This window comes from Clarias gariepinus, chromosome 8 (genome assembly GCF_024256425.1).
Source record: "Clarias gariepinus isolate MV-2021 ecotype Netherlands chromosome 8, CGAR_prim_01v2, whole genome shotgun sequence".
Lineage (NCBI taxonomy): Eukaryota > Metazoa > Chordata > Actinopteri > Siluriformes > Clariidae > Clarias > Clarias gariepinus.
This window is the reverse complement of record NC_071107.1, coordinates 37,985,007-38,003,192: the sequence shown is the minus strand read 5'-3', so window position 1 is coordinate 38,003,192 and position 18,186 is coordinate 37,985,007. Positions and strand designations below refer to the sequence as shown.

General features: G+C 42.3%; 3 protein-coding genes across 4 annotated transcripts; 1 reads left to right on the top strand and 2 right to left on the bottom strand.

Moving 5' to 3' along the window:
* The first annotated feature begins 2,289 nt into the window (after positions 1 to 2,289).
* cdkn3 (cyclin-dependent kinase inhibitor 3) lies at positions 2,290 to 5,000 on the top strand. 2 transcript variants are annotated; one of them, XM_053501509.1, is made up of 8 exons: positions 2,290 to 2,364; positions 2,591 to 2,673; positions 3,453 to 3,508; positions 3,585 to 3,629; positions 3,753 to 3,975; positions 4,050 to 4,081; positions 4,181 to 4,284; positions 4,608 to 5,000. In XM_053501509.1, exons 2-8 carry the CDS (start codon positions 2,594 to 2,596, stop codon positions 4,698 to 4,700), a joined length of 633 nt encoding a protein of 210 aa, XP_053357484.1. In that variant the 5' UTR covers positions 2,290 to 2,364; positions 2,591 to 2,593; the 3' UTR covers positions 4,701 to 5,000. The 2 variants fall into 2 exon arrangements, with proteins under 2 accessions (XP_053357484.1, XP_053357485.1); XM_053501510.1 differs by having other exon boundaries at positions 2,354 to 2,478.
* A 143-nt stretch (positions 5,001 to 5,143) lies between these two features.
* cnih1 (cornichon family AMPA receptor auxiliary protein 1) lies at positions 5,144 to 11,545 on the bottom strand. The gene is made up of 5 exons (XM_053501327.1): positions 11,388 to 11,545; positions 8,905 to 8,973; positions 6,800 to 6,912; positions 6,508 to 6,651; positions 5,144 to 6,256 (listed from the first exon to the last, which is right to left on the bottom strand). The coding sequence occupies exons 1-5, from the start codon at positions 11,466 to 11,468 to the stop codon at positions 6,229 to 6,231; spliced, it is 435 nt and encodes a 144-aa protein (XP_053357302.1). The 5' UTR covers positions 11,469 to 11,545; the 3' UTR covers positions 5,144 to 6,228.
* A 639-nt stretch (positions 11,546 to 12,184) lies between these two features.
* Positions 12,185 to 17,262, bottom strand: gmfb (glia maturation factor, beta). The gene is made up of 7 exons (XM_053502877.1): positions 17,153 to 17,262; positions 16,454 to 16,550; positions 15,279 to 15,328; positions 14,781 to 14,830; positions 14,621 to 14,703; positions 14,443 to 14,516; positions 12,185 to 13,961 (listed from the first exon to the last, which is right to left on the bottom strand). The coding sequence occupies exons 1-7, from the start codon at positions 17,153 to 17,155 to the stop codon at positions 13,890 to 13,892; spliced, it is 429 nt and encodes a 142-aa protein (XP_053358852.1). The 5' UTR covers positions 17,156 to 17,262; the 3' UTR covers positions 12,185 to 13,889.
* Positions 17,263 to 18,186: the final 924 nt, after the last annotated feature.

Here is an 18,186-nt window from a genome sequence, read left to right as displayed (position 1 = left end):
ATTCATCTGTGCTGCTTGGGTTTGAAGGGTTTAAAAGATTGACTCAGACCATATATAGTTCTTAACATGTATATTAAATGTGTGAGAGTGATGCCAATTAATATCAATTAATATGCAAATAAAAGTCACATGACAAGCTGTCACAACAAACAAGATGTCAGAAAACCAAAACAAATAAAGATTTTGTTTATTGGCAGATTCCATAAAAAGCTTGTGTCTTTTTAGCATTGTGTCCGCCATGATTGTTATTTTGTATAAAATTATAATAAGTTCTCAGGTCACATGATCTAAGTACCACGGAAGGGTGGTTGAGCCTAATTTACACACTCGAAGTACAGGCTGCACAAAATAATTTTAAAGACATTTTTATACAGACTGATGTGCAAGGCCGAGACACTAACGGTATCACTCGTCGTTTTGTGAATCTTTGTCTTTCAGCTGTTCCCTTTCAGGCGTCACAACAGTGAATCATCTGCCTTTATCTAACCCTATCCTCTGCTTCCTCTTCTCTCACAGTAACTTCATGTCCTCTCTCACTGTCAATAAACCTCCTCTCTGGTCTTCCTCTTGGCCTCCTGCCAGGCAGTTCCAACCTCAGCATCCTTCTACCGATATGCTCACAATCTCTCTTCTGAACACGTCTAAACCACCTCAATCTGGCCTCTCTGACTCACTCATCTTCTATACCACTTTATCCTGTATTCAGGGTCGCGGGGACAGAGCCTATCCCAGGAGACTTAGGGCACGAGGCAGGGTACACCCTGGACAGGGGGCCAATCCATTGCAGGGCACACACACACATTCACACCATATGTGCAATTTGTAAATGCCAATTATTCCAACCTGCATATCTTTGGACTGTGGGAGGAAACCAGAGTACCTGGAGGAAACCCAACATGCACGGGGAGAACATGCAACCTCCATGCACACAGAGTCGGTAATCGAGCTTGGCCGGGAATCGAACCCGGACCTTAGAGGTGCGAGGCGACCACGACACCACCGTGAAGGGCGTCTCTCTGACTTTATCTCCAAAAAATTCTAACATGGGTTGTCCCTCTGATGAACTCATTTTTGATCCAATTCATCCTTGTCTCTCCCAAAGTGTACCTCAACATCTTCATTTCTGCCACCTCTAGTTCTGCCACTTGTCTTTTCTTCAGTGCCACTGTCTCTCATCGCTGGTCTCCCCACTGTCCTGAACACCTTTCCTTTCATTCTCGCTGATTCTCTTTTATCACATAACACACCTGACACTTTTCTCCACCTGTTCCATCCTGCTTATACACGATTCTTCACCTCGCTTCCACAGTGTCCGATGTTCTGGACTGTTGACCCTAAGTACTTAAAGTCCCGTAATTTTATGAATATTCTCATTTATTGTGTACTTGTGTACCGTCTGAATCAATCTTTAATTTATAATAGTACATATATAGATACTATATATATCTCTAGCCCCAACTAACTAAAATTTGTCATCACTATTGTTCAGATACTTAGGTAATAATTATTACTGTACTGCTTTTCTTGCAATTCTTTTTGGATTGCATCTTCTATGTTTTTCTCTCATATTTAATATGTTTATAAATGCAGATTGATGTTCTCTATAATTTAATAAACCTTTTATAATTGCTTTGGCAACAATGTATTTTTAACATTTATGCCAATAATATTAATATTACATTTACATTTGGGGGATTTGCAGAAGACAGGAACGTGAAAACAGATTGTAGAAATATCACTGGCCCAGAGGGAAACCCAAACATAAGGGGAACACATCTGCGGCACTCCCAGCGTCACGTGACTTCCAGAAACGTTCAGAAGTATATATATATATATTAAAGGCATGAACACAAACCATTATTATTATTTTGTGAAATTTCTCATGCTAAATAAACCTTTTAATAAATTAAATTAAATATTTTAATAATCATGTAAACATAGTAACCGTTTAGCCATTAAATTGATTATACATTAATTATGATTCTATAAGGCAAAATAAAGTAAATGTTTATATCTTGTGAGGACTATTCCGTTGGACTTTTCGGTGTTATATATTATAAAGTTTATGTTCTAGTGCTTGTAATTAATTTCTTTTATAAAACGCGGCTCGTGTTGTAAAGCCATTCTGCGCAGCTCCGCGTGCGCTGGAACACACCTACTCACACCCCGCGTGAGCTCCACTGTCACTGACGTCATTACAGAGTCGGCTAATGGGTGTGCGAGTATCACGGAGTGGGCGGTGACTTTGTGCCACTCTGTAAGGTGATTGGCTGGCGTGTCCTGACAGGACTTGTTTAAAAAATATCGAAACAGCGCAGCGCTGTGGCGCGAGCGCGGACTGAGGGAGAGTGAGCGCGCGGAGCGGTAACGAACTTCATTAATCTATAGATCTGATCAGCTGTTAGTCACCCGCGTGTCGCGTTAGCTCGCGGAGCTTAGCTTTAGTCATTATATATGTAGCCAGTCAGCTAACAGCCGGTGAGCTCGAGCTCATAACGTTACCTCAGGATTTAAATAAACACACTGTAGAAGCTGACGTTAGCGCTGTGTGTGTGTGTGTGTGTGTGTGTGTGTGTGTGTGTGTGTATAGGTGATGAGGGTCAGTGAGTTTGACTCTTCTGATGAAGAGGATGGAGGTGATGAAGAGTCTTACACTCCTCTACAGATCTCCTGGTGAGGACAAATATATAATCACACACACACACACACACACACACACACCATGAGCTTTTCACGGTAAAACCACCAGCGTAAAAGTATTTTCTTGGGATTTTATGTGACAGACCAACACAAAGTGGAACATCACTGTGAAGTGGAGGACAAATGATAAATAGTTCCCAAAATGTTTAACACACAACAATATGAAGTGTGTATTTGTATTCACCCCTTCACTCTGAACCCCTCATAACATCCAGTGGATCCAGAAGTCTCCTCAGTACTGAATAGAGTCGACCTGTGTGTGATTTAATCTCCAAATAAATACAGCTGTTCTGTGAAGCCCTCAGAGGTTCGTTAGAGAACATTAGTGAACAAACAGCGACCTGAAGCCTGAGGAACACAGCAGACAGGGTCAGGGATACAGGTGTGGAGAAGTTTAAAGCAGGGTTCGGTTATAAGTAAATATCCCAAGCTTTGAACATCTCACTGAGCGTTGTTCAATCCATCATCTGAAAATGGAAAGAGTACAGGACAACTGCAAACCTACCAAGACATGGATGTCCACCTAAACTGACAGGCCAGGTGAGGAGAGTATTATCCACAGCTCAGGTGGGAGAATCTGTCCACAGGACAACTGTTAGTCGTGACCTTCACAAATCTGGCCTTTATGGAAGAGTGACAAGAAGTCCTGTTTGCAGTTTGTGACAAGCCATGTGGGGTCACAGCAAACATGGGAGAACGTGCTCTGGTCAGATGAGACCAAAACTGAAGTTTTTTTTTGTGTGTGTACGCAGGTTGTCCCTGCAGGTGGTCGAGTGCTCCCAGTTCCTTGGGATTTGCCCATTACCAGGTAAACCAGTGTGTGCAGGACACTGTGTGTGTGTGTGTGTGTTAATGGTGATTATTTTTCTATCTCGTTTCATCAGGATGCAGGTATAAGGAGATCCGGAGAAACATGGAGAAAGATGTGGGCAAGTCTTTGTGTGTGTGTGTGTGTGTGTGTGTGTGTTTGTTAGACTGGAGATTCTGGATTTACTGCGTGTGTGTTTCAGACTGTGTATTAACTCTCTGTGTGTGTGTGTGTGTGTGTGTAGATGAGTTGTGTGCGCAGGGTGTACAGGACGTGTTTGTGTTGTGTGAGAGGGCGGAGCTTGTGCGTTACAGAGTGCCAGGTCTGTTAGAGTGTTACACTCGGCATGGCCTTAGCGTGCACCACCTGCCCTTCCCTGACGGCGGCGCTCCTGAGCTGCACCACTGCACACACATCCTGGACGAGCTGCAGCATTGCTTACACACCCAGCGCCGCACCGTTATCCAGTGAGTCACAGGGGGCGGGGCCAACAATACATGTCTGGGGAATTATCAATAACAACAGTGTGTGTGTGTTGCAGTTGTTACGGGGGTCTGGGTCGCTCAGGACTCAGTGAGTGTTTATGAATTTCTGTTTAAAGTTACATTTCATGTTAAATACACCTGAGCATCATCCTTTTCCTAACAGCTTGTGTGTGTGTGTGTGTATCAGTCGCTGCGTGTTTGTTGCTGCAGCTCTCCATCTCCATGACGCCCACTGAAGCCATTGAGATCCTGAGAGAGCTGAGAGGAGGCGGAGCCATTCAGACTGTCAAAGTGAGACCACACTCCTTTTTTATTTATTCATGTCTTCACCTTCCTAAACTTCTAGAGGTCCTTGTTCACAGCACACACACACACACACACACACTGTAACCCTGCTTGGCTGCTCCGCCCACTGATGAGGTCACCCCACAGTGGTTGTTTACACACCTGTAACTCTCACTAACAAACCTGTTGAATATGTTAACGAGTGTTTGTCAGGGTTTGTGTCCTATCAGGATGACCTCATCAGCAAGCAGCCACGCCCACCACACGGCTTCTCATTTCAAACTTTATTTTTTCTTCTTTAACACCAACCCCCCACCCCCACCCCACAGCAATACAACTTTCTGCAGGAATTTCGGGAGAAGCTCGCCGCCTTTCAGGAGAACAGAGAGTGCAAAGCCTCTGAGAGGAGTGTCTCCAGATAGCCCCGCCCACAGTCACACCATCTTTATCCCTGAGCATTGTGCTGAAGAACCGTGTGTGTCTTTAACTAGCACCTTATCATTTAGATGAAAATGCGTTCAGCTTTATTGTGATTCTCTACACACACACACACACGTCTAACAGAGAGCTTTATTAAGATGTAGAGGTTTACACTCCGCTGTATGTGTTGAACCATTAAGGCTTTTATGATGTATGAGGTCTGCTTTAATTGAATTTGGATTTAATTATTGATAAGTTGCACTGATGTCTGATTGGTCCAATAAAGCACTGATCAGATCTGATTGCTTGTGCATTTTACCTGAGAGCATTAATCACTATATACTGTCTGTACACTCTGACAGAGCGTCACTGAAAACCCTGGTGTGTGCTGATCTAAACTCATGAGTCTCCAAGCTTGAACCGGGAGTCAAAAATAACAGGAGTGTTTCAGTCACCATAGTAACTTTATTGTTGCTGTCTGTCTCTCTCTCACTCACTCACACACACACAGGTGTATTGGGTGCAGGGGTGTAAGCTCTGGGGAGGGAGAGTGTGTGAGAGAGAGAACGGTTTAATGCTGCACTCTGTTACACTGATGTTTTCCCCCACAGAGTGTGTGTGAGGGAGATCTCACAGCTTAAAGATAAATAAAGATTTAAGCTCTGTTTACAAGTAAAGAACTCTTGAAGATAAGAGTGTGTGAGCACTGCGGAGGAGATGAATGTCTGCTGAAGCGTAAATTCAGGGTTGAATCTCAGTACACCAGACTGCAGCATTAATACCTGGTCACATGACTGGAGTGTCCAATCAGAGGAGCGTGATGAAGCCCGGTCAGGAGTGTGTCTGCGTTTGGGGTTCAGGTGAGCCGGCCGCTCATACGAAGTTTGAAGCGAAGATCTCGCTTTAAAGATGGAACGGAAGCAGAATGGCAGAGAACACTAGCTGCCAGCTGATCAAGAAGAGGACACGACGGCTGATTAGCTAGTGCACTAACGAGCTACCATGTTTCTGACCAGGGCTTTGCCTCATGTTGATGGGAGGAGCTTAAAAACACCAGCTCATCAACATGATGCTCTGACTCTGGAGGATTTACAACATAGCAAGTACTGTTTAAAATAAAACGCTTTGAAAAATTAAGAGCGGTACCCCCTCACTGCACACTACACTCCACAAATTCACAATCCTGATTAAAAAAAAAGAAATCTTGGCACAGAAACGTCATAAAACTTACAAAAGTAAACATGAAAGTGAAAAAAAAAACCAAAAAAACTTTATTTCACAAAACAGAAAAAAAAAATCATAGCACTGCAATGAAAACCAGTAGTGCTTAAACACACTCTCTCTCTGTGTGTATGTGAGCCCATGTGTGTGTGAGACAGACAGAGAGAGAGAGTGAGAGAGAGATGATGCGTCCTGTACATAGTTCCTGTAGGGAGCAGAGAGAGGAGTCCGATTGAGAGAGAGGAGGAGGAGGAGGAGGAGGAGAGACGGCCAAAGTCCAAATCCACCCTGGAGTGTACACGGCCAGGTTTAAGAGCTCACCAACATGTAGATCATCCTAAAGACATACAGACACAATTAGTCCTGAGCTATGGTACACTAGTGTGTAAAATGACTGTGTCCTCAATCACAATAAAACTGTAGTGAGGTGTGTATGGGAGAGTCAGGACAGCAGAACACCCCACGGTTGTCAGGGTGACAAGCACAGACGCTTCACCCCTGGTCTATCATATATACCACTGCATTCATAACAAACGTACAGTATATATGTATGTGTGTGTGTGTGTGTGTGTGTGTGTGCGCACTGACCCGTAGAGATAGTAAAAGAAGGACAGCAGGTAGAAGGCGAGTTTGCACCACCCCTCCTTCTGACAGTACGCCAGGATATCAGCGTTCATGATGGTGGTGGGGTCGTAGAGACCGGGGCCGCTCATCACCGGGCGGGTCGTGTACCTGCAACATAAACACGAACACAACCTCTTACTGATACTACAACAGGTCAACATTGTTACTTTTTCTAAATAAATCATATGAGCTTTATTTAAATTTGTGCACAATAAGCACTGTGATTGAGTGTGAGGAGTGAGAGAGCCCCGCCCACCTGTAGACGTGATAGGCCAGCAGGGGCATGTTGAGGACGAGAGTGAGCCATTCAGCAGCGCAGAGGAACATCACACAGAAGAACACGTGGATCAGGTACTCTGGCAGCACCAGCTGAAAAACACACACAGATGATGAATAATAGTAACTCACTCACTCATGGTCTATATCGCCTAATCCTGGAGCCTATCCCAGGAGATGTAGGGCACGAGACGGGGTACACCCTGAACAGGGCACCAATCCATCGCAGGGCACACACACTCATTTACGCACTACGGGCAATTTGGAAAGGCCAGTTAGCCTAACCTGCATGTCTGTGGACTGTGGGAGGAAACCGGAGTACCCGGAGAAAACCCACCAAGCACGGGGAGAACATGCAAACTCCATGCACACAGAGACGGGGATCGAACCTGACCGGGAATAAGGCATAATAGTAATAATCATAATTTATTTCTAGATGGTCAGCACGCAAACACACATACACACACAGGCTTGACATTAACCTTAAGTAGGCCTAATTACATATAAATTAAATCTAAATAATGATGATAATGTATTAAGATAAACATCGTCCCAGGTGAGTGACCCAGCAGGTAGTAGCGCTGCCGACATGAACGAACATCACCAGCAGAGACGTGTCTGTAGTGATTAATATCAGTAATTATCAGGATGTGTACAGACACACGATCAGAGCTCGGCTTCTTCCTACTTTCCCCTCACGCGGCGATGCTGCAGCTGCAATTTCCAAATATTACATTTGTAGATTTTTGTCCACAAATGTAAAGTGCTTTATAAAAAAATATGATTATGATTATTATTATTATTATTATTATTAAATGACTGGCTGCTTCCATGTCACTGACAAAACACTGAACAATGCCATAAACAACCACAGTAACATGATGGAGGAGGTGGAGAAAGGGGAGGAGCCACGATGAGGGTATGGTTATAATGTGAAGCAGTTTTGAGAGTACATGAAAAGCAAGCAGGAGGTGATATTGTGTGTGCGTGTGTGTGTGTTTTTTCCTCCACACACCCTAAACAAATGTACAGATTACTAAAATATAATACCAGAGTGAAACAGGAGGTGAGCACAGAGCGGCTGTGGAGGAGAACACTGAGCACCTCACTCACCCCCCTCCCCAATCTGTCCCGTCCCCGTCTCTCTCTCTCTCTCTTTTCCCCAATCTGCCTCTTTACTGTTTCGTTCTGCCCTTATAGAATTCACTCCCTTAGTTCATCTGTCTAACAGTCTCATCTCTGAAAGTTGCTGATGTAAAGAGGAGGGAGGTCTGACTGTTGTTCCCATGGGTGCTCCTGCCCCTAATTCCCCCCCCCCCCCCCAGCCAAGCCAACAACCCCCGCCACCACCAAGAAACAAGAAGCCCCCCACCCCCGCTGCACTCACTCACCGTCCCTTCAATGACCTGGTACCACATCCCCAGTAAAATCACCTGCCCATCACCGAACACACTGACCAATCAGCAGCACTGATTCCCATCTCATCATTAATGTCGTTATCGCACTGACACCAATCAGATGCGTCTCAGGCTAGCTCTGATCTCCTGCTGCATGAAAATTAACTGCGTTAAACACAAAACTGATGAGACTAGGACACTGTGTGTGTGTGTGTGTGTGTGTGTGTGTGTATCATGCAGGGTGAGGCCACAGATGAGTGCCACATGCTCTCAGTGTTGTAAATCACACAGCATGCTGCGAGCGTCTGCAGGACTCTTCATATAACACCTAGATTTCTTATCGAATCTTTCTCACTCACTCACTTACACACACACACACACACACACACACACACACACACACACACACACTCGCGCACAGCTGAACTGTTGTACCAACCTTCAGCGCGAGCCTGACTCTCTTAATCTTTTTCACCCTCTCAACTGTCTGTGTGTAGATCAGAGACGGAAAGAGAAAATAAAAACGCAGGCAGAGGAACAGAAGAAAAGAGGGGTTAGTGTGTGTGTGTGTGTGTGTTTTATAAAAGCCAGCGCTCACTGAAGTTTAGCACAGGTATTATTTAGTGCAGGCTTATAGTATGGCATGCACACACACACACACACACACACACACACACAGAAAACTCACCGGGTTTAGTGTGTTACACTGGTCTATAGGATTCTTGTAGTCCGTCTTTAATTCATCAAACGCAATGATCTGTAACAACAACAACAACAGAAATGTTATTTGAAAGAAACTCACATTACACGACTCAAGATATTATTTTATTAAATGGTTAATTAGAGACGTGGATGAAAAGTAAAGTTTCAATGCTTCTGTGGTTTAAAACATTACAAGGTCACCAGCATTGTGTTGTTTTTTTTTTTTTTTCTTTACCAGCATTGTGTTAATGTAAGGTGTGTGTGTGTGTGTGTTCTCCTCCTGGGAGATAAAACCTAAATAAATAAATGCCAGGTGAAACTCTGGAAATAAATTTCACAATAATATACAGATCCATATGCAAATATGTGCGAAGCATTGTAAAAGATCACATGCTATGTTTGTATTTTCTTAAATGTGGTGAAATTTGGTGTTTCTGTCAGTAACTTGTGATTTCAGCTTCTGTGTGTGTATAGTGTGTGTAACACATTAAATACATTAAATACCATTAGATTATACAAACCTACTCTCAAAATCTTTTGATAACCTGCCAACCTGGGCTGCACTCAGTCACAGGGAGCACCGATCTTCATAAGTCAGCGTGCCAAAAGACATCGTTAGCTGGTGTTACTCGGACCACTCGAGTTACCACGTAAGAACAAAGCGCAAACGCTTTGGAACGAGATGTTTATGGCCAAGCTGCATGGAGGTATTTTGAGTGGCAAGCGCATATTAAAAGTGGAAGAACGAGAGATCAGGACGACCTTCAGCGAACTCCACCCCTGAAAATATGGAAACCATTCGATAACTGATGGTTAATTAGAGATTAGAGGAAGTTTCTCACTGGAAGATCTCACTTCCACCCCAACCCTACGAACAAGATTTTACTAGGGTTGAAACGATTCCTTGAGTAACTCGATTACAAAAAATGATTGTGGCAAAATCTTCCGCCTCGAAGCTTCTTTTAAATAATTTTAAAAGCTTGCGTTATGTTTTTGCGCAATTATTTGTTTGCCTTGACACAGCGCGCTTTTTGGCAGGGAGGCATTTAGCGCATAACAGTGTGCCTTAGTTTTTTTTGATACCTAAAGTCATTTGAAATACCTTTTTTTTATTTTTTTTGCATCTGAGAAAAGGCTTTAAAATAAGAATGTATTTCACTGTAATGCACTTAATTCATCTCAGTCAACTTGAAGCTATTCCTTGTATTGTGAATAACGACAATGTTTATTTTTTTTATAAAAATGCTGTATGCATTTAAAAAAATAAGAGTAGATTTTTCTAAAAAGAAAACCAATTAATCTTTGTTTCTCTTATATATTTTACATTGCTGTTTAATTAAGCAAAAGTACATTTTACCTGAATAATATTTTGGTAGAATACTCTATTACTCAGATATTCGACAGCCCTAGAGTTCACCCTCTTCCCAAAGATGAAGATCCAGGTGAGAGGTGGCTGGTGTGACACCACTGTGGAGATCCAGCGTGAATCGCAGAAGATTCTTTAGACGCTTTGAAGAGAAGACTGCCAGGACATAAACCAGGAGGGACTCCCAGGACATAAACCAGGAGGGACTCCCAGGACATAAACCAGGAGGGACTCCCAGGACATAAACCAGGAGGGACCCCCAGGACATAAACCAGGAGGGACCCCCAGGACATAAACCAGGAGGGACCCCCAGGACATAAACCAGGAGGGACCCCCAGGACATAAACCAGGAGGGACCCCCAGGACATAAACCAGGAGGGACAGGGACGCTGGGAGTGCTGGAGCTCTGTGCGAGGGGACTCTTTATAAAGTGATGGTGTGTGAATGTGGATAAATAAAGTACTTTCTGGTAAACGGAGCTAATGTGGAAACTTTTTGCCGCCACCTCGTAGCTACAGTATAAATCTGAGTGTTGTTCAGCCACCGACAGTCTGAGGTGTGTTTCAGTCAGGAGGAGAACAACACACTGTCTGAGGAGAGATTCATCACCTCAACCATCAGCAGAATGTCACAGAAACTAATTATAAAGATATCTTTGTCTTGTTTAAAGAATCGGACCATCACAACCTGATCAATAACCCTTTATAATAAAAGCGTTAGCTTAGCCGTTAGCATTAGCTGACTAGCAATCAAAACCAACCAGCTTACGGTAAAAGAAATGAGGTCAGTTAGTTATTTTTGATTAACTGTTGTACATTCGCTGGTGTGGAACCTGACTGAAGTGCTGTGAGATTCGACAATAAACCGTTAAAATAAGCAGAATGTGAAGCGGCGCAGGTAATGAATTAAAATCCCAGGCTGCCTCCTGATCCACACTTCCGCACTAACTAGTACAGATGGCGCGTAAGTCAGCGCACGCGGAGTGGCGCGCACTGCGTAGTGCGCAAGAGTAGTGCGCGCGCTCACACGGAGTCAGTCATGCAGCCGTCAGACACATCACACACTCACTCACAGCTCATTTTAGCTTTTAGTGATTTACTTACGTGCCAGATGGCGAAGAAAATGAGAGCCGCAGTGAGCAGCAGAGCCAGCATGTAGCAAAAGGCCGCGAATGTGAACGCCATGTTTCTTTTAGCTAGCTATAACGTTAGCTATCTCTGAGCTAACCCCGGGAACAGTTGTCGCCTCACGCCGAACAGCGCAACTGCGCATGCGTGGCGTTGTGTGGCAGAAGGAAAAAAGTGCGCATGCGCCATCGCGGTTCCTGGGTAGCGCAAAAAACAACTTAGTTTTCGAGAAAAAAAATGTGTAATTCGCGACAATTTGTTTAAACACGCATTAAAAAAAATCTAAATAAAAGGCAAATTTTAGATTTTATTTAAATCTTAATAAATGCTGACTGAGTATAATGATCTAAAACTATAGACACTAGTCAGACAGGAGTCAGTGTCTGGTGATACCTGGCTGTGTTTAACACACTGGCATCTGTCAGGGCACAGGAGCGATACATCAGGCAGCAAGTAACCTGTCAGGTCTCCAAGATGATGCGTTGGAGGTGTTGTAATGATCTGAGAGACCATGACATCGAGCCAGAGTCTTGTGTCTAGACGTCTGGGTCAGGTTGTCTCCAAAACAGCAGGTCTCGTGAGGTGTTCCAGGTGTGCAGTGGTCATGACCTACTTCATGCTCCAGATCTCTGTTCTAGTCTCCGAGACCTGTTGCTTGGACCACTTTTGTCAGGCATGAAGTACATGTAAAAAGAAAAAATAACAGTGCAGACTTCCTAATCACACCATGAACATCTGAAGCATGAAAGGATGAACCGTTAGTAAACCTGCTGTGAGTTTGTCATGAGTTGTAGTTTTATTGGGAAGAGTGGATACATAAGACACCGTAGAAACCATGGAAAAGTACAAATATTCAACACAGACTTCAAAATATTCTACACATCACATACATTTAAAATCCAAAACACGGTTTCTGAGTATTTATCTGAAAGGTAAGAAACACGTATAAATGAGTCACATTCACAGGTTTTAAGACTGACATCATCATGTGGTTTATTAATTAATGAGAATATTTGATTGGCTATAGCAGACGATAAAGAAGGAAATGGAAGTGTGTATGTGTGTGTTTGTGAGAGAGATGCTTTAAGTATTTGTGTTCAGTCCCTGTGGTGTGTGGTGATTAATTCGGGTGATTAATTCGAGTGATATAACTGAGTGATATAACTGTGCTACACGTGAATGTTGACACTATAGACGCTCTTACGGCAATACACACGTCTGTCGTGGCAGTAGATGACAAACAGTACACGTGATTTATCTGGAATGTAGTGAAGAAATCTGATCCGCTACACTGATACAGTACATCTAATCACGGCTCGGTCTCGTTCACGCAGCCCGTCTGTCTTACCCACAATGCACTGGGGATGGACATCAGATTACATGTCCATGTCTTTTGTCTGCGAAACAAAGTTACATTGGTCATGTGATCATATCTACTGTATCGTTATTCAGTCAAGTCTTAAACTGTGGGACATGCCCCAATCTATCCTCTGTCCTAAAAGGGCACTTAAAGGGAGGGATCTCTTAGGCTAAGCATATACACAGAATTACTCAGGAGGTTCACTTCTTCACCAGGTCTCACATGTTCCTAAAATCCCTCCTCCTTACCTTCTAATTTATGTGCCCTAGTTTTGAATTGTTCCCTAGTTTTCTCCATTTCCTCACTTTTTAGTATTACTAGTGTCTTCTTTGTAGTGTCTGTCTTTCTGATGCAGGCTAATTAAAAATGAAAAAAAAAAAAGGCCCTAATGTGTTAGATGTGCACTCAGATTAAGTGTGCCTAATTTAGTGATGTCCCCTAGGTTTGAAGTTGTTTCCTATTTTTTTGTTTGTCTGCTAAAAGAGTTTTAGTGTAAAGTCGGTTATGAAAATCTGATGAAAAACAGATGTGCAGGATCGGGATTTGGCTGAGAGCCGGATGACACGCACGCACACAAACACACTCACACACAAGCAGAGTTTTCAGTGTAAATCAAACAGAGTGCTAGTGTTCAACACTTCTTAGTGTTCTAAATATAATTTTAGCCATTTTGGCTGTGTCCCAAACTGAAAGATTCTTTCTACTGGTGGTTATCTGCTCACGGGGGTGCACATGGTGTGTAATCTCGGAGTGTATTACCCATAATGCACTGCGATCTGTGATTCTGATGCGGAAACGGATGTAGGTTAGGGCTCAGTAAGCACAGTGAGCACGATGTTGGGACTCACAGCGTTTGGGACACAACCCTACGTCTTTAGCAGGGATTACTGAGAGAGACGTCACTGTGCCCCTGTGGTGAAGTTTTTATACGTTAAACATTAGATTTTCTGATTTCTGTGACAAGTGAAAGTTTTTTCAGTGTCAGGGTCTGTTATCTGTGTAGCACTCTTTAAACACACACACACACACACACACACAGAGGTTAGTGTTGAATGGACGATGGTTTCCTCTTTAAGGACGATGCACAGCGTCCTGTTCGTCTGTACTGGAGCATGGTCTTAACGGAAGAAGCCGAGCTTCTCCCTCAGCCACTCCTCTGTCAGATCCTCCGTGTTCCTGATCTCAAACACCTGCACGCGCACACACACATACACAGAATCAGAGAGTGTGTCCACACTCACCCAGGGTCAACACCTTCACTATTACTGATCCTAAATCTCTCCTGAACTCTACACAGTATCTTCAGAGCCCTGTTCTTACTAAAACCTGATTGTACTGTGCTTGAAGTCCTCTGTAAACGTCAATCACTTTAATGCTTTTATTTACCAGAAACTTTAGAACAAGTCCCAGTTTGACTTGAACATCCTTCAAAGTTTGAAAAACAAAACCAAATTATGTTTGTTAAAGAGCACACACGTGCAAGGCTGGCCGTCTGAAAGTGCCAGACATGCTAACGCTAAACATCAGTGTGAAAAAAAAACACTTCTTATTTACAGCCAGAGAGACAGATCAGCAACAGGAAACGGGTTCGGTCACACAGGCGCTGAAGTGAGAAATGGAACAGAACCTTCACCAACATGTATGCGTGCGTGTGTGCGCAGTTACTGTTACCTTGGTCAGTTCCACCGTCTGCACCAGTTTGTTTTTGCTTCCAGCGTACATCATTTGCTGCTCTGGCTTACATCCTGACACACACACACACACACACACACACACACAGCGTTAATCAAAGACATGCAAGAGCAATAACAGTGTGTGTGAGTGTGTGTATGTGGGTGTGTGTATTTACCGACTGGACTGGAGAAAATGAAACAGAGGGGATATGACACTCGTCCATCATCATGCTGGTATTTATAACTGTAGACTACAAATGTATTCATGTTAAGGCCACAGCATAACTGTGTGTGTGTTTAGAGAAGTGTGAGGAGTGTGTTATGAAGAAAGGATATCTAGGCTGTCTCTCTGGCAGTTCGTCCTTCAGTTCATCAGGAGAAACATCCTATACACACACACACACACAATAAATAAACTACTGCACTAAATATGCAAAGACAGAAAGTGTGAGTGTGATTATTATGGAGAGTGTGATTATTACACTCACTAGAGTGTGATTATTAGGGAGAGTGTGAATATTATTGTGTGCGTAAATATTGTAGTGTGTGATTATTATAATGTGTATGATTATTATATAAATAAATAAACAGTATAATTAACACAAAATAAAGCTTATTACAAAATAATCAAAGTAGTGCTATAAACTAGTTATTAATACACGTGTGATCAATTAACAGGTAATAACATGGTCCTGCTCTCGCTCATCTAACATTCTAAATTTCATTACCTGTAGTTAACATTTTCACACAGCTGCTGTTTCTAGTTTTACAAAATATTCTAAACATTTCTAACTGACTTTGTATTAATGTAATTACACACACACACAGACTTACTTCATACTCCTCATCCAAGACCACCAGCTGTCGATCTTTATCAATCTTCACTGCAAAAAAAAAACAAAACAAAAAAAAAAACAGAACAAATCAAAGCTAGTGTGTAATTATAGTGATTATTTTGGAGAGTGTTCGATTATTACAGAGTGATTATTATGAGGAGATGTGATTATTATAATATGTGTGTGATTATAAAAAGTAAGGTTTTTATAATGTGTGTGATTATTACAAAGATTGTGTGATTATTATAAAGAATGTTTGATTATTAAAGCATGTGTGATTATTATAGCGTTTGTGATTATTATAGCATTTGTGATTATTATAGAGGGTGTGTGATTATCATAGAGGGTGTGATTATTATAGCAAGTATGCGATTATTATATAGTGTGATTATTATATAGTGTGATTATTATAGCAAGTATGCGATTATTATATAGTGTGATTATTATAGAGTGTGTGATTATTTTGGAGAGTGTGATAATTATACTGTGTGTCATGCTTATAAAAAGTGTGTGATTATTATAAAGAGTGTGATTATTATAGTGTGTGTGATTATTATGGAGAGTGTGCTTACTATACAGTGTGAGATTACTATGGAGAGTGTGATTATTATAGATGTGTGATTATTATAGAGAGAGTGTGAGTATTAAAATTTGTGTGATTATAATGGAGAGTGTGAATATTATAATGTGTGTGATTATTATAGACAGCGTGTGATTATTATAATCAGTGTCATTATTATGGAGGGTGTGTGATTTTTATGGAGAGTGTGCTTATTATAATGTGTCTGATTATTACAGAGAGTGTGTGATTATTATAATGTGTGGGAGTATTATGGAGAGTTTGAATATTAGATTGTGATTATTATCGAGCGTGTGAATATTATTGTGTGCGTGGTTATTAAAGAGTGTGTAAATATTGTAGTGTGTGATTATTATAATGTGCGAGATTATTATGGAGAGTGTGAATACTATAGAGTGTGTGTCATTATTATAATGTGTATGATTATAATGGAGAGTGTGTGATTATTATAATGTGTGTTATTATTTTAGAGTGTGTGATTATTATGGTGAGTGCGAATACTATAAAATGTGTGATTATTATAGAGAATGTGATTATTATACTGTGTGTAATTATAATAGTGTGTGATTATTATAGTGTGCTGCGGTGCTCACTGATGATGGCGGCATTGCTGGTCTCCTTCCTGAAGCGGAAATCCCTCAGCTTCTTCACCAAGTCTCCATCCACCTCACATACAACTAAAGACTCACTCTGTGTGTGCACACACACACACACAGTATGTTATGGTTTGACCACTAAGTTAAGGTAGTTGTGGTAGTGTTACTGTGCCACGTTGTGTCTCATGTATGATGATATAATTTGGCTAAACTTTCTCTTTAACTGCGCCCCCTTGTGGATGCTCTTAGACTGAACAATAAATTTAATTGCATGCAGGAATTTAAATGATAGAGAAAAACAATCTGAATTAAAAGCTCATGTGTGTGTTTCTTATATAAAACGAGCCCAATGATCAATTGAAAGAATGTGAGAAACTCCCGTCACCATGACAACCAGACAGTTAAAAAAAGCTGGCGTGTGTTTAGAGAAAGAAGTTCAGAATCTTGTGTCATTCCTCCAGTCCTGCTCTGGCATGTTACAGCACATACACACACACATACATACACACACACACACTACAGGGCGGAACTGAAGTGCTCAACCACTTTTACACACACACACACACACACTCTGATACCCGCACCAGTAAGCCCACTAGCCCCACCCCGCCTCCACAGAGGACAGAGGACAGACCCGCGCTCCTACCCGGGGCAGTTAGTGAAGAATTATAATAATAATAATAATAATCTTCTCACCATTTTGCCGGAGCGCAGACTCACACAGGCTCAATCTGTTTCTCTCCTCTTCCCTTCCCAGTCCCGTGACTCCGCATCAGCCAATCACAGAGCACGCTGCTCTCCCCCGCGCATGACGTCACACGCCCTGCGCTCTGTCGCCGTCTGTCCCTGAGACCTGCGGAAACACACCCGGGTGTCTCTGTCACACCTCTCACTCTCTGACACACTAGTCACGTGATTCAGGTTCAGCCAAGTCCTATTTCCACACGTTATTTATTCATTACTTGTTGCACGTGGGATATTTTATACAGTTTGTGCGAATCCTGTCCTCATAAACGCGCACGTGCACACAGACATCAAAGGCGGCTTGAGCACCTCCCCTTTTAATCCTCGCGCGCGCGCGCGAGAGAGAGAGAGAGAGAGAGAGAGGCCTTTTTACTGGGGAGATTTTATTTGTGTGTGTGTGTGTGTGTGTGTGCGCGCGCACGGTTTCCCCCGTCAAACTAATAAAAAAAGCTAAATATCAGGTCGGGGCGGGAAATGTTGAGACTCGTCGAGTTCCAAAGCCTCACACACACACACACACACACTCTCTCTCTCTCTCTCTCTCTCTCTCACACACACTCTCCTTCTATACTGCTTAATCCTGAAAGTTTCAAAGCGGTTCTCCCATAAATTGGTAAGTAAGTGCTAATTTTTTTTTTTTACACTTGAGCATCTCAAAACGTCTGAGCACAACATCCCTGCTCATAACGATGGTGTAAAAACATGTGCTTATTTATTGGGCGGGAAAATATCATATAACATCCTATTACACATTGTTTATATTAAATAAAGGCGCACACACACACACACGTCAGTAGGTGGTGTCAGTTGTGTGTGTTTAATACAGCAGAGTTTATAGCAGGGTGATGAGCTGAGCTCTGATAGATAGATAGATAGATAGATAACCATGTGTGTGTAAATTTCACAAGATATTCTTGCATTCTGCTCAGTAAATATCTCTATCTGTGTGTCTGGACATGTTTATTATTTTGTATTTTAATGCATTA

What these genes read in the sequence shown, in the direction of transcription:
- cdkn3 (XM_053501509.1), top strand. Translation starts at nt 2,594, where the DNA reads ATGAGGGTCAGTGAGTTTGACTCTTCTGATGAAGAGGATGGAGGTGAT. An exon ending in TGGGATTTGCCCATTACCAG is followed by an intron (nt 3,509 to 3,584) that starts GTAAACCAGTGT and finishes TCGTTTCATCAG; the next exon opens with GATGCAGGTATAAGGAGATC. An exon ending in GAGCCATTCAGACTGTCAAA is followed by an intron (nt 4,285 to 4,607) that starts GTGAGACCACAC and finishes CCCACCCCACAG; the next exon opens with CAATACAACTTTCTGCAGGA.
- cnih1 (XM_053501327.1), bottom strand. Translation starts at nt 11,468, where the DNA reads ATGGCGTTCACATTCGCGGCCTTTTGCTACATGCTGGCTCTGCTGCTC. An exon ending in AGTGTAACACACTAAACCCG is followed by an intron (nt 6,913 to 8,904) that starts GTGAGTTTTCTG and finishes TGTGTTTTTCAG; the next exon opens with CTGGTGCTGCCAGAGTACCT. An exon ending in TTCTTTTACTATCTCTACGG is followed by an intron (nt 6,257 to 6,507) that starts GTCAGTGCGCAC and finishes GTATGTCTTTAG; the next exon opens with GATGATCTACATGTTGGTGA.
- gmfb (XM_053502877.1), bottom strand. An exon ending in CAGCAATGCCGCCATCATCA is followed by an intron (nt 15,329 to 16,453) that starts GTGAGCACCGCA and finishes TTTTTTTTGCAG; the next exon opens with TGAAGATTGATAAAGATCGA. An exon ending in TCTTGGATGAGGAGTATGAA is followed by an intron (nt 14,831 to 15,278) that starts GTAAGTCTGTGT and finishes GTGTGTGTATAG; the next exon opens with GATGTTTCTCCTGATGAACT.